Source organism: Ascaphus truei, chromosome 1, assembly GCF_040206685.1.
Source record: "Ascaphus truei isolate aAscTru1 chromosome 1, aAscTru1.hap1, whole genome shotgun sequence".
Taxonomy (NCBI): Eukaryota; Metazoa; Chordata; class Amphibia; order Anura; family Ascaphidae; genus Ascaphus; species Ascaphus truei.
In genome coordinates, this window is record NC_134483.1 from 43,727,996 (window position 1) to 43,743,076 (window position 15,081).

A 15,081-nucleotide genomic window follows, 5' to 3' on the forward strand; every position below is an offset into this window, starting at 1 on the left:
GCTGAGTATATAGTACAGTACAAGATGTATTGGGTACTATTTATATGCTTATTTTATATTTACAGTTCAACAAGCACATCTGTAGAGCATGAGAAATGTGTGGCTATAATTGTAGGATCTGTCTTGTTTGACACATTCTATGAGACACATGCACCAGGGAAGAGAATGCCCTCCCCTCCAATGTATCCATTCTCCCTCTTTCCATTCCCTTAACGCAGGGCACAGGCTGCCAGAGAAAGGAATGCAGACATTCCTGAACAAAACACAGCAGTTGGGTTCAGGGTTAACGCTGAGAAAAGTATTCTGTGCCTTTTACGTTGCATTCTTATTTAGCAATACTTTTTATCTATTGCCGAACTATATACAGTAGATAACGTGATGAATCACTGGGGAGAAAGATAAATCATTTGCTCTTGTGAGAAGATTGGTGCAGATCTGCAATGGTTACTTCCTGCTCCTAAAGGTTACATCAGTCTTTTCAGAGTACAAATTGTTCCTGTTTATGCGTTGCAAAGATATGTGTTGCTTAAAAATAAGCATGCAGGAAGTATATACAGTTAGAATGCATTAAAACAGCAATACCACGCACACACCTATATGTGTTCAACTCCTATAATGTTTCTATCTTGCCCCCTGGGCATGTCCTGCTCTTAAACAATAACAATCTATAATTGTGTTAGAAAAAACATGCTTTTCTTAATCTTGTGTCTTTTTATACTGCACTGGGAAGATCTCCATTTTAACCTCCCAGGCACCTTGGCCCAGATCCACACCAGGATGCTAAGATTTGGCCTCTAGCCCACCTTTCCTCTCCCATTTAATAAAGCTTTAGCAGCCTTTTGTGAATCTGGGCCTTAATATTTCAAACGCTTATCTCCTGAACCGAGCATCAGATTAAAATAATTTTAATTAATAATATATATATATATTTTTTTTTAAACTGTGTTGGAAATGGCAAGAAGATATCATGTTGTTTTTAAATAAGGATTTGCTTATTCTAATTTTGCATTACTAAATTAAAAAAATAAACAAATGTGGCCAGGGTTGTGGAACTCTTTAGTCCCTGACATTTCTTTCATGTATATTTTCCATCCATGAGATGCACAGCCGGCTTTTAAAACAAACATATGAGAGATATATTGTGTGTGTGTGTGTGTGTGTGTGTGTGTGTATCTCCAATAAAGAATATCACTTGTGAGCACATTCACATGTCTTAGGCCTTGACCCCGCTGCCTACTACAGCATCCGCTGTGGCGGACGCTGCACGCACGAGAGCCCTCCCCTCAATGGCGCCGGGCCCGCTGCGAGGGGGGGGCCGCAGCGCTGAGGCGAGAGCTGCTCCTGCTCTCAATAGAATTGAGAGCAAGTCTCGCTACGGAGCGCAAAGCCACGCCCCCGGCGGTTCAGCCAATGAGGGCGAACCTGCCGGGTGACGTCATGGCCGCGCCCCCGTCACTCCCCCGCCACGCCCCCCCCCCCCCCGTTCTCTCTTAGTGCAGCTCCCTGCAGACCAGGTAATCGGCTGCACGCGCCGCCAATCTCGCGGGTGCGCGTTGCAGCTGAGTTACCGGGGCCTTAGCCTTAGACAGGTCTGCAACCCTGCCTTTCTTCATTATCACCTAGCATACAGTGCTTCCATTGCAGCAACGGATTCTGGGAAATGGCATGCAAATTGGCACACAAGGTGTCATCTTTTGCCTGAAATTCATTTTTACATGGAACTCTTATAAGCAAATGCTCTGCTGTTCACACAGCTTTTAAGCACAGCATGGGACTAGATGCAAAGCCAGTCAAACCACACATACAGCTGTTTCGACCTTGTGGATCTCATCAGTGTGAGGCTGGTTGTACTGGCTTTGCAATTTTCAAGGCTGGGTAGGTTTACCATACACATTTTAAGTTATGGTGGGCGAAAAAGGCGACAAAAAACCTCCATCGTTAGCATATAGCCAATAAAGAATATCACTTGTGAGCACATTCAGTGAAGCCATGGTGCCACAGACTGCGCTGTGGCGTCCGCACGCTGAGCGATCAGATTGCCTTAAGGCAGTGATCACGTCCATGCGCCGTGCGGGAGGGGGCGCGCGTTGCGCAAGAAATCAGTTTCAACTGATTTCTTGACACGACAGGCCGGTCACGTGAGCACCAGCACCATGACGCCCCCACGGCGCGGCACAGCGCATCTCCACTGGCCACAAAATGCACCCGCTTCACCCGGATGACGTCACGGCCGCGCACGCCTCCGCACGGGTCGAAGGCACCATGGCCCCAGCCTTGGGTATTGATGTTAAGACCATAACGATTCTTCTCTTTACAGTTGCAATGCCTCCTCCCCCACAGTGGTTTTTATCCTAGCCAGGCAACACAGATGAACAATGCAGCAAAGCTGTTCTGTCCGATAATAAATAAAAGGGAGGCCATTTTTGCGTTCTTGAAAAGTGAGTTTCTGTACCACACAGGACTGCAGGAACGATGTTTTGGGTGGCGGGGGGGGGGGTTTAGAGGGTGCTGTATTTATTATTATTTGCAAAGCGCCGACATATTCCGTAGTGTGGTACAAAGGGGGTACAGAGTTATGTCTAATACATTAACCGTTGCATACAAATAAGGACAAGCGTGCACAAAACCGATACGAAGAGGTAATGAGGGCCTTGCTCGGGAGCGCTGACAATGCTGTACATATGAAATCTGGAACATACATACATTACATTACCATAATGTATAAGTATGGTGCTGCAGTACTCCTCTGCACCCCTATTTCCAGCCTCCATGGGTTGTTTATTATATCATATGTAGCTCTCTTTCTGCTGCTCTAGAGCGACTGCTAGTGCTGTATATACCTGCTGGCTCAGCGAGATCTGGGCCTCCGCTAACTGGGGGAGCCTGGGGTAATATTCCTGGTCTTGGCAACGCCTCCACTTACCCAGGATCCCCAAAAAGTGAGATTCCCCTGAGCAAGAATAACGATTACACACTTCAACCTTTGAACTATTTACTACTATGTGATTGCAGAACCTTATCTTATATCCATAAGAGATAACACACATAGAGCACAGCACAGAAATGAATGACATGCAGTGTAACACCTGTGGCTCGGCCACTCTCCTAAGAGTAATGTCACTTCTCCGTCACCGCGTGCACCCCACACCGTGTCCACTGTTATATGCGCAGTCCTTTGGTCACTCAACCCAGTGTCCCCAAAGAGTCCTCCCCCAAGTCGGGATCCGTGCCTGTTGGTATCGGTGTTGGTGCACTGCTGTAACCGGCAACAGACTTCGAAAAGGATCCGGCGATCCAGCGCAGTCTCTCACGAGTGGATGATGTCCAGCAGCTTGAGCCCAAACAACTGTCACCACCGCAGCTCCGCGACACTGTGTCCCTATCTGTTACTACAGTAAGGGAATAGGTACCTATCTCTATAGGGCTTTCCCTGCAGCACCACAAGCTTATGGTGACTCAGGGTATACACTGGGGCCTGAGGGGAAATCTGGCCTACGCAGGTGGGTCACTGACCCCCTGCACACACACAACCTCTCCCCTTGCTCCTCCGGTGCCCTCTGGCTAGCGTGGTCTCTCCCATACGCTTCCCTTTCCTGCCTGCCAGCAATTCCTGCAATCCTATTCGCTCCCTGGCGGCAGGTGACTTCGCTAAGGCTCCTGGGGGTTGTAGTTTACTGCAGAGCCTCCTGGTGATTGGCCAGCCGTTCGCGCGCTTTACACTGCGCATGTGCGAAGTCTCTCCGCTCCTCCGGGTCGCGCCTGACTATTGCGCAATGCCCAACAACATGGCGGCGCCCTGTGCTACCGGGCCGCCGCAGAACCCCCGAACGCTCCCTCACTACACACCCCCCTCAAGATGCGCCCTGCTGCGACGCGAGAGGTAAACCAGGACATCCCTACACATAATAAAAAGTAAACTGCACAAATATTTTTTTAAAGTGGCAATCCCGGCTCCTTTTTTTTAATTATTTTTGTCCACCACCTTTTTTTTCTTTAAAGGATGGGAACCAGAGTATCTCCGGAGCTGAATCGCTTCATGTTCAGCTCCAGGGGCCGGGCCGTTCCCAAGATACGTACATTTAAAAAAAAAATCTAAATGACGGCTTTCCGCTGGAAAAAAAAAACACTCTTTTTGGTCATCCAGCTAAACCTGTTTTTCTTATTCACTGCTCTTGAGCGATGAAAAGAACAGACACACACACAGTTGTTTCATTTTGCAATGTGAGGATTGAAGGGACGGGTCATTCTAAGACCAGCATGTGCCAAGAACAAGGACATTCCTGGAGTTCATTCTTCTGACTTGCTGCAACATTCATAGGCCTTTATCTATTCTTCATCTGAAATGGATCAATTTGTTCCTTCTTCAATCTCTCTGGTACAGTAAATGGGTTTATCCCTACTAAAATGGTTTTCATTAGATTGTAAGCTGTTGGGGTTATTGATGCCCTTTTGCCTATGTTTATTTTTTTATAATGTATCAAAAAAATGGGATTTTTTTGTATGCTTTAAATAATCAATACATGAATCTTCTCATATCCAAACAAGGTTAAAAGCAATATATCCATTGCAGATTATACTTGGCTTGAAGGATGCTATATCTATCTACAAGCAGTGGGGATGACAAGTCATAGTCCTATTTTGTGTCAAAATAGTCCCATAATGTTTCGGGTCACAAGACTCTTTGTCCGACGGGATGATGGTGAGAGAGGTAAATGTGTATATATTATAAGTAGTAACAAAGGAGAGGGAGTAGGTATGATACCTTATCGGACGAACAAGTATTTGATAGGTTACAAGCTCGTACCTCCTCGGCTGTCCTTCATCGGTATGACAGAAATACAGAAACAATATAATATAATTAGATTGTAAGTTCTTCGGTGGCAGGGACTCCTTTTCCTAAATGTTGCGTTTGTCTGAGGCACTTCTTCCCCATTATGTGTTATTAGTATTTGTTATTTATATGATTGTCAAGTGTATTACTGCTGTGAAGCGCTATGTACATTAATGGCGCTTTATAAATAAACATATACTTTATATGTAGAATGTAAGAGTGATAGCTGGTTACAGTGGATGTAGACAGGAAGTGGGAAATAAGGTAGAAACAGGTAGCCTGGTGTAAAAATGAACAGTAGCGACATAAAAGCCTTTTCTCTATTGAATTGCAAAAGTGGCATAGACAGTCGTGGAACATAATGGGGGTGTGGAATGGGACAAGACGGTGTATGTATATAAATATCTATCTATGTATAAACAAACTATAACTATTTTAATGTCCACACCCTTCGTTGCTTTATATTATAATTGTCCTTTTAGCCTTCTCTGAAACTGCAAGAGCAAAAGAAACAGGAGGGTTATCCTACTTGGCAACACTCTCTATGGTTACCGGCCAGTGGAGACGGCTACAACACAAAATCTATATTGCAGGCACTGGGTACTACTACAAGTCTCTTAGTTTGTCCAAAAAATCGTTGCAGAGAGAGGCTAGAAATGGAAATCCACTCTGCATGGTTTTACTGTATCGTGTTCTTTGGAGGGGTGGAGAAACGGAGGTTTCTGATTGTCACTGCATTCGTACGTTACATGTGTTTAGAAAAGAATTGAGCGAATTTCTTCAAGGCATTGTTTGTTTATGGGATTTGTTGGTCACTTCCATTTTGTGAATGTACCTACACTTTTTTTTTGTTTTGGCTAAGAATCCTGTGGGTGCACATGCATTTTGAAGCATTGCAGGGAAGGGGGTTAAGTAGCCTGCCTTAAACGCTGTGCTTGGTTAACTCGAAAAACTCGATTTTCTTGTATTTGCACACAAAATGCTTTGCTATGAAGTATGTAATTCTGTGAAGACAACCTTTCAAATATGATGAATAGCTTTGTAAGCATCTTCCATAACATGTTCGCGAGCTGCTTTGTAGGCTAAATAATTTAGTATTGCTACTGCAAAGGAAATCAAGCTGTGGTCAAATCTAAGATACTCTGCTGTAATGAATCAATTTGGTCTTCATTGGGCTGTGAACTAAGAAACCAGAGCAGCTGAGCTGTGTTAAAGGGGCATCACCATTTATCAACATGCACTTGAAGTAACTACAAAGTATTTATTATTATTATTAAAGCAGCAGGCCAAGCTGCCGTTTAAAAAAAAACAAAAAAACAACGTTGCCGATCTATCTGTTCTCTTATGATCGATCGGAGAAGATTCAGCTTGGGGGTTCACTAAATGGCTGTCAGTGCAGCAGAAGAAGATCCAAGATCCATAGTTCTGTGGGGAAGATCATGCGACCAGGCAGTCACTAGATACAATTGGTGCACTGCTAGAGAACGTGTAGGGTTCAAAAAGGGGCGTGCCAGTTTCAGAAGAGGAAGGGGATGTGACTTTGTAAATAGTTGCTATAGAAACCAAAAATGCTTTTTAAATTATAATACATAAAAAAATGTAATTCAGGGTTGTTTAAAGTATATTCTCATGGTACAGAACTGATTTATTACAAAAAACACACATGTAGGATCATACTTGGTCTGCAGCTTTAAAAGCAATCAAACATGTACCGCCCTCTCTCCTATTGTAATAGCAGTTTCCTTATCTAAAGCAGCAGCCCTCAGTGTTTGAAAAAAAAAAAATATTTTACATACAAGATGGGAACCAGATGGTTTTTTATTTTTTGTAGCTAAACCACATTATATCTCCAGAGACCCGCGGCACCCTTCTCCCCCCACCCCCTCCACATTTTCTGGAGATACAGGTGTAACACCCCTATCACACCCCCCCTCTCTCTCCACCCTCTTAAGGGAGATTTACGTGTATGCGGTGTTATAGGGCCGCGGTGCTAACCTGTTTGATATACAGAAGTCTGAGCCTCTGCGCATAGGGAGTGCAAGGTGCAACGCCTCCACCTGTGAGGCTCCCACCGCAGACGGGATAACCACTCAAAGGAAACTATACCCACTCACACAATAATATGAATCATAGGAAATGTGACCAACAGGGCATAAACATAATACACATACACATGAGAACAACAGTAAGGCCAATACACAATAACAATCCCATCTCCTCTTACAGGGAGAATATCAATACCTCTTCTTCTCTCTCCTGCTAGTCCTATCCCAGGCACCCTTGGATGCCATGTGTCACCCACATGTCCATCAATGTATGAAGAGTAGCGCTACCCCCCTTAGTGTTGTTGGTGCAGAGTTGGGTACCTTCCATCTGAAGCTTGGGCAACATTGGCCTCCCTTTATGCAGGCATACGCAGCGTCCCACAATGTGGGGCCTCCAACAAACTCCACTCGCTCCTTACCAGCCGCAGACGTGGTCCGTGAAGGGCGCGAAGTTCCTCACTGGAGTCCGCCCTGCTCCGCGTGTCACCGGGCTCTCACTAGTGGAAAGGGCCGCTAAATATGGCCACCCTACAATACACACTCTGTCTGAGGTCGAGACTTAGCACGGGCCTATGGGGATCCACTGTCCTAGTCCTGGGAAACCTAACTGGCTCAGAGGACAGTCTGTGCACTTCGCGTGCTCCTCCAGCACTGACTGTTGTTTGGCACAGTTCAAGTATATCACCAGTTTATTAGTCTGCCTCCTCCAACATGGCCGCTCCAGTTTCTACAGAGCAAGGCTGAGGAGCTTCATAAGTGCCCACCGGAGGTCAGGAGGCATACCCTGCTACAGAGGGATTACTAGTGTTCTAGTTGGGGATTTAAATGGCTGTCCAATAGGAAGCCACGGATTCCTGTTGGCTCAAATCACCTGCAAGCCTTGGTGGCCATTTTGATTTCCCTGGACTGCACAAGAACACTGGTTTGTATCCATCCTGTACGAAAATATAAAATGCCAGACGAGGCTGATCTAAGATTTACAGTATTAAGGCTTCTCCTAATATCTTCTCCAGTTTTGGACCGGGACTTTGCATTTAGTACTCAGTGGAGTGTCATTGAGGAAATATTTGCGGCCATGGTAGTATCGCTAGACTGGCCAATTACCTGTAACTGATGACTGCTGCCATTTTGTGATTGGTAGTTTATTGTGGCGTTTAAATGATTGAATTCTAAACCGTATCTAAAGATGCAAGTTCTTTATTATTCTCGTAGCATCTGCATAACATCTCAGAAAATTGTGAACCAAATCTTGGTTCTGCTCTGCGGGTCGTTAAAGCAGAGGCCTGCAGAGCTTTGGATGTAGATAAAATACATTTATACTTTAATATATTCTGTGGGAACTCCTATCTCCTGCTGTTGGCACTCCACAATCCATTCACGGATATGAGCAAGGAAACACCGGAGCAAATTGGCTTAATATATACACCCACGGATATGCATATTTAGAATCTAAGCTTCATCTCCTTAACTTTGTTTCAGTCCTGTTTAGCAAGGAAGGGGTTAATTTATCAGCAACATAGCCCCCATGGTAAGTCTCTTCTACGTCTCTGTACCCACCTACTGTTTCTGTTCTTCCTACTTATCATTTAGATTGTAAGCACTTTGGGACAGGGACTCCTTTTTTCCTAATGTTACTTTTCAAGCACTTATTCCCACTGTTGAATTATTATGTCACGTGTATTACTGCTGTGAAGCGCTGTGTCATAAACACAATTCCAGCAAGCTCAGAACCCCAGAACGTGTGTCCAGAATGTCCTGGTGCTGGTCCCATAAATAATGTAAAGAGTATGTTACATCCAGCAGGGCAGCAGAACAGCACTCAGAGGTAAGTCAGCAAAATAATGTGTCTGTTTCAATACATTATTTTGCTGACTTACCTCTGAGTGCTGTCTCTCTTTGCTGTTCTTCTGCTTTGCTGGATGGAGACACACACACACACACACACACACACACACACACACACACACACACACACACACACACACACTAATTTCTCTCAAAAGGAGTGTTACTGTGCGTGGCCAGATGTATACAACAAAAAGAAAAGCCCAATGCTACATCCAATGTAAAAAAAATACACAGTGAAAATACTTTATATATTCTCTTGAATAGGGTAATTTAGTTAAACCCTTTGGCCAAAGCGTTATAAGCCTGCTAGCCACATCAAGGCATGACCAGAGAATATATAAGTATTTCTGTCTTTTGTGAAGCGCTATATAGATACAGTATACATGTTATACATGTACTGTTTATTCATCACAAAGGACTGTTCAGTTTCGCATCATTCTTATGATTTTATTTGCAGTAATTAAGTAGAAGCGGTCCCAAGGTCCTCGATTTTTGTTGCGTGAAGTTTACTAAACCGTCTTGTGTTGTTATTTCGTTGCCTGCCCTCCCTCACATTAAAGCAGCAGTCCCATTTGAGCACCCTTTTTTGGGGAATCAAATTATATTTGAATACACCATTATTTTTTTTTTTTAAATCTAACGCTTCCTTCAGCAGATGTGTTTGCAATATTAAGTGCCCGGGAGGTTAAAATGAAGATCTCCGGTTACAATGGAAACCGCAAGCTAGAGGTTACGAAAAATTATGGGTTTTTTTAATACCAGGAAGAAAAAAAACTAAGAATAAACACAGAGCAGGACATGCTCAGGGGGCAAGATGCTCACATTGAGTTGAACTCGTATAGGTCTCTGGGAGGGACTGCTGCTTTAAAACCCAGTACAATGAATGGATAATAGAACAGGAAAGCCGAATGTCAGGGGAAGTTAATCCCCCTTCTGATTCCAAACGCTTAAAACAATGTTCTGTAAGGTGCCCATAATGCTCTTATTAAAACTAACCAACTACAGATTGGACACGCCTACTGTATCTCTACATGAATAATCAGGGCCGGCTGGGAATACGGCGTGGCCCGGTGCAGTGTGTGTGTGTGTGTGTGTGGCCTCTTAACCCCTAAGGAGCTGCGCCTCCCGATATGTGATCTCATGTGATACTCTCGCGTCACTTGATGATGTTGTGTTGTCACGTGTTACCTGGAGATGCCGGTTCTTACAGAAGCGTCGCGCTCTCCCTCGGCCCAGTGCGATTTATGGAAGTTTGGGCCAGGGGTGAGTGCGGTGCCTGGTTGCCGTCACACCGCTGCCATCACCATGAAAGCCGGCTTCCCTGCCATAGTGTGAAGCTAGTAAACTGCTAGTACTGCAAAGCAATGTGTACCTGCTAGAAGCTAGTAACCTGCTAGTACTGCAAAGCTGACGCGCTTGGTTACATATTTCGTTTAAAAGTTAAGGAATGTTCCATTTTATTTACAGTATCTCCGCATACAGAGCAAGGCGCACAATGTTAGCCTGCAATGGGCCGGTTACAGTCACCTGCAGGATAAGATGTCCAGCCATAATGCTCTAATAAATGGCATTCCTGAAAACAGTCGATTTAATAAGAATATGTACGATTTTGCTTTTGGGAGATCAAAGAAGCTGGTGCGAGGTGAACTTCCAAACCCGGCCTGACATAGCCCGTAAGGCCATTTGAGAGAAATAATAATGATTTCACGCCCTGCAGTGGCATCTGCTTTGCAATGTGTTGCTTCTTTTGAAGTACTGTACAGCATTGCTTTGCACTTCCAGTGTTTGCAGAGTTGGATGACAATCATAACTTCATTTTTTGAATACGATTTTAGAAGAAACAAAAACATAGTTGTACGTAATTTTGTATGTGCTGCAATTCTGTTCAGACAAAATTGACAGATTATGTTAAAAAAAAAAAAAACATTTGTTGGTTGGGCAAAATATTACAGCATTACAGAAGCTAAAACATTGGAGGACGTCCTATTTAGGGTTGCCAGGTGTCCAGTGTTGAACATGACTGTCCTGTATTTGGGGGCACTGTCCAGTAAGAAATTAGAGGTAATACTGGACGTTTTTGGAGAAGCCACCTGGTAACCTCTATATGTGATACCAGATTGGGACAAGCACAGCACCCATGCTTCAGGGTGCTACATGCGCTGCTTCCGCGTAGTCGCACGCCTACATGAGTTGTTTCAATTTAACCCATTCAGCGCTGCAATGCAGAGTAATGTGTTGTGTCCCTTTTTAACACCTGAACGGGTTAAAGAGATTTATATAAAATATGGGGCGCAGGAAATGCAGGAACCCAAAGATTTTCATTCCAAGGACGCAGCCTTAAAATGTATAATATCCATTTCTACGCGTGAGGTGAAATAAACCTATTGTAGTTATTAAACGCCTCTTGTATAAAGGAGAAAACAAGGAAAATATATACTCTCTCGTATTCTGCGCGCTCAAGCCAAGCTCTGTAATTGAGACATGTACAGTTTACTGATGTAGCAGATATTCTCGCACCTGTCCCAACGTGAGATTTACCGCAGTGCTATTGAAAACAATGGTAATGCTAACGCACTCGGTGTCTCCTAGACACGTGCTATATTTATAACGTTGTTTTATGCGTTAACCCGTGGTAATAACACTGGCTGTATCAATCGGCTACATTGATTAAGTGGTCTATGGAGAGACTCTCCAAAGGGAACAATGTAAGTGCCCAGTTTCCCACTTTAGACTTAAGCATGTGCACTTGATCCGGTTTATGGTAAGAAATTCTGGGCAAGCCTGCACAACTAAATGATCTGTACTTTCAGAAGGTGGACGTGCGATGGGAGTTAGCATTACTCATTTATTATGTACAATACCACATTCATTTTCTTCCACTAACAAAACAAGCACGATCTCTTTATTCTTCCTTTTTAACCTTTTGTTAATTGGGAGCCCTCAAAGCAGGACGGCACTAGTCTTATTACCAGGAAACCTATGATTGAGCAGGTAATCTGTTCCATTCCCCCGAGCCCTTTGTGAAGAAGTAGTGACCACCCTATAGATTTCTCTAGCAAGGGGGCATCTATTTGATGCACAGCATTACATTTATTAGTGGCTGCAGGGCTGATGCATAGCCTGGGATGAACCAGGGGTCTTTCTGTAGAAGGATTTGCTCCGGATCAGGTAGGGGCCTAAAAATAACAAAATAAACAATTTCTTTAGCGAGGACGGCTGGCTTACCCATGGTTGAGGTGTCTTTGTGAACGCTCTCTTACAAGAGTTCTTGGTTTTAACATAAACCTTAGCCTTTCATTAATTCAAGAGCATTCATGTTCTCGACTCCTGTCAAACTGCATCTAATTAACGTGGCAGAAATGTGACAGTTTGGTCCTTTGGAGATTAACACTAATTGGCACAAGGAACACAACCGGATAACACTAGTTCTGTTTTCCCAAGTCAAAAATCGAGATGCTGTTCTGTACATACACCAGCTTTCAACAAGGAGATGCCTCGACCGACACACAGCCTGGTCCGCAAGGGTTCATGCTCCATACATATTATTTTATAATGTAATGGCAAACAAATGTATGCGCAGCCTATGTGGGCAGATAACGTTTCAATTTCGGAAATTGGGTTGATGGCATTATTGAAAAATGCAAAGCGTGGGTGTCCTGAGCACCACACCCGTGATCGGGGTGTCTTGTTTGTGTAAGGGGTTGAAACCTCCAGCTACCCAGCCTCACGTACCTCCCCCCGCAGTGGGCTAACAATGAGCAATAACTCCTCAAAAACCTCAATTCGCTCCCACCACCAAGAATAATTTAAGGTCTTACCCGAGGAAGGGCGGGGGGGGGGGCGGGTACTTGGTCCCCTGTTTACTGGATAAGGATGTAATAAACCCCAAATGTGCTTGAAAATGCAGTTAATCTTAACCAAAAGGTACTAGGTTCAATTATGACCTAAAGACATTTTCGATTTAATGCATGACAAGTGATGCAGTGTGCTTGTGTAACCCCTCCCTGCCCGGCTCCAAGGGAGTGTACAGCTGTATGTTAGATCAGGGGAGTGCAAACTTTTGATGCTGTGCCCCCTGCCTGGCGTCCCCTTGGTCTCGTGCCCCCTCTCCTACCTGGCATCCGCTTCCAAATGACGCTACAGGGTCACGTGAGGTCAGGTCAAGGGTGACGTCACATCACATGACCCTGCGGCGTCATTTGACGCCGCGTTGCCATGGAGACACGTCTGAATCCCGGTAAATTTTATGTTGCAGAGGCCTCGCGCGATTCCCTGGCATTAACCTCTGCAATCGCCCGCCCCCTCCCCCCCCCCCCCCCCCCCAGACAAATCTCCCGGCCCTCCGGGGGGTGTGCCCCCCAGTTTGCGCACCGCTGTACAGTTGGATGTCAGTCTGTTAGGGTTATTACCTCAATTCAGCAGACGTTTCTGGCGGCTGGGCATGGCTCTCCGATGGTTTTCAGGATACTAAATGGAGGGGCGCCAGGGGTTTTATAATTTAATAGAAAAATAAAGTTTATTAAATAGATGATACTTTCACTTCCTCACTGGTGGTAGTGGGGAGGCACATACTTTAACACAGTTGTAAAGAATTGGTTATTAACCTAAAACACAATTAAAATCTACACCATGCACTCTCTTCGCTTGGGGCATATGTCCTTAAAGCTCCCTAGAACTCGCTCTGCATCAATGATACCCCACACACCGTTCTATTACCCACTCATAGCCACACTTTTCCTGAGCTAACCTCTACCCTGTTAGCCTTACATAAACTAGGACACTATCAGACCTTAATTACCTGGCATATCCATGCAACTATCTTATTACTCCCACTCCACATGGCACGAGGAGCAGAGGACAGAGGGTTTGCTCTAATTCATTTACTGTTTGACAACGGATGTCTGCATATACACTTTGCTTTTGCATAATTCATGATCTTTAGTTTAGTGATTGATATCTGTTGTTTACATTTGCACTCGGTCCGCTTCACGATGCATGACATATATTGTGTGCTTAGTGAGTGTGAGATTTTTGACACTGGGGAGGGAAGGCTTAGGGAAGTACCTCTGGGACCAGGGGGAATGGGCCAGATGAACAGGTCACCCCTCGAAACGTCGCCCCCCTAGTTTGCTTTCCTTTTTCCATTTTGTGTTTTTTTCCCTTTTGTTTCATGTGTTTTTTCCCCTTCTCCTTCTTTCCCCTTTACCCCCTACATATTGACTTTTCCCATGGTGATATTGATTTTTGCATTGACACATAGGCTACTGTTGTTAGTATTTCAGTTTTATTAAAATTATTCATATTCACTCCATTGGTGTTTTTCAGTATCATTAGCTAAGAGACAGAGAGTGCTGGTACTATTTTTGTTTGTTAGTACTTGTGAGGGGAATAAGGGTCCCCTCCTGTTCCGTGCACCCTGCAAACCTGCTTAGTTTCCCGGTCAGAGTGCTGTATCACCCCCCTTTCTGCCATATCTTATTACTCCTATTCAGACATTAGTTACCTGACATATCACTGCAACTTTCTTATTACTCTCCTCAGCTCCTGTCTTTCTTATTACTCTCCTCAGCTCCTGGCTTTCTTATTACTCTCCAGAGGTCTGAGGCAACTGTCCCTAACTGTCCCTAGAATCCTCCTGCTCATTTCTCTTGTCTCTGGGTGAGAAGGGGCGGGGCTAAACTCCTGCCTGGTGATTGGCTGAACGCTGTCACATGGGGGGGTTGACCTAGAATGTTCCTTTAACCCTATAGAGTAACCTCAATAGGGAGGCCCTTGTTACAGGAAAGGAATGTTACCAAGAAATACAATATATAATTGCAGGCTGTTTAATGATATTAGGGCATAAAAAAAACCAGAAACTAATACGCAGGGTGGCCATGTTTGTCCCGAGACGTCTGGTCACCCTAACTATATACGTTACCAAATGAACAGTATCAATTCCCTCCAAAGAGGTGTTGGATTTGAAATATGAGAGCGCGCGTTATGGACGTACCTGTAAGACTGTTGCACTCTGGTTTTATGCACAAACTTTGCCCCTGTGACAAGGAAAGTAAGCTTTTGTGAGTATGGCTTAACTCCCATTCAATCTTTTGTGACATTTGTGGTTGGGAGAGTGAAAGGGCTTCGTTCGGGGAACATACGTGTTAGAAATATTAAGTGTCCGGGAGGTTAAAATTAAGCTCTCCCCAGAGACCACTGCTGCGCAGCCCTGGTTAGCCTCTTGGTTGCCATAATATATATATATTTTTGTTATATAGATTTAGTTAAAAGAGGCTAAATGTTCTGTGCTTTCTACTACAAAGACTGCTAACTATAAATGTGCGACAAGGTGTTATTCAGCAGGGAACTCTCTCTGCA

At 44.4% G+C, this 15,081-nt stretch overlaps 1 protein-coding gene and 1 long non-coding RNA gene across 6 annotated transcripts in view; one reads left to right on the forward strand and one right to left on the reverse strand.

Annotated features, from left to right (window-relative positions):
* Positions 1 to 15,081, forward strand: part of NEDD4L (NEDD4 like E3 ubiquitin protein ligase) — a 506,193-nt gene that overhangs the window by 2,242 nt on the left and 488,870 nt on the right. The window contains exon 1 of one of the 5 annotated variants that reach the window (XM_075587135.1): positions 4,214 to 4,375. The exons of the other annotated variants lie outside the window; for them this stretch is intronic. Coding sequence (XP_075443250.1) covers positions 4,343 to 4,375 — 33 coding nt within the window. The 5' untranslated portion in view covers positions 4,214 to 4,342. Of the gene's footprint in view, positions 1 to 4,213; positions 4,376 to 15,081 lie in introns of those variants that run through there. 5 annotated transcript variants of the gene reach the window in all.
* On the reverse strand, positions 11,385 to 14,367 carry LOC142487547 (uncharacterized). The gene is made up of 3 exons (XR_012799252.1): positions 14,228 to 14,367; positions 13,134 to 13,191; positions 11,385 to 11,900 (listed from the first exon to the last, which is right to left on the reverse strand). It is a non-coding gene; the product is annotated as an uncharacterized LOC142487547 (long non-coding RNA).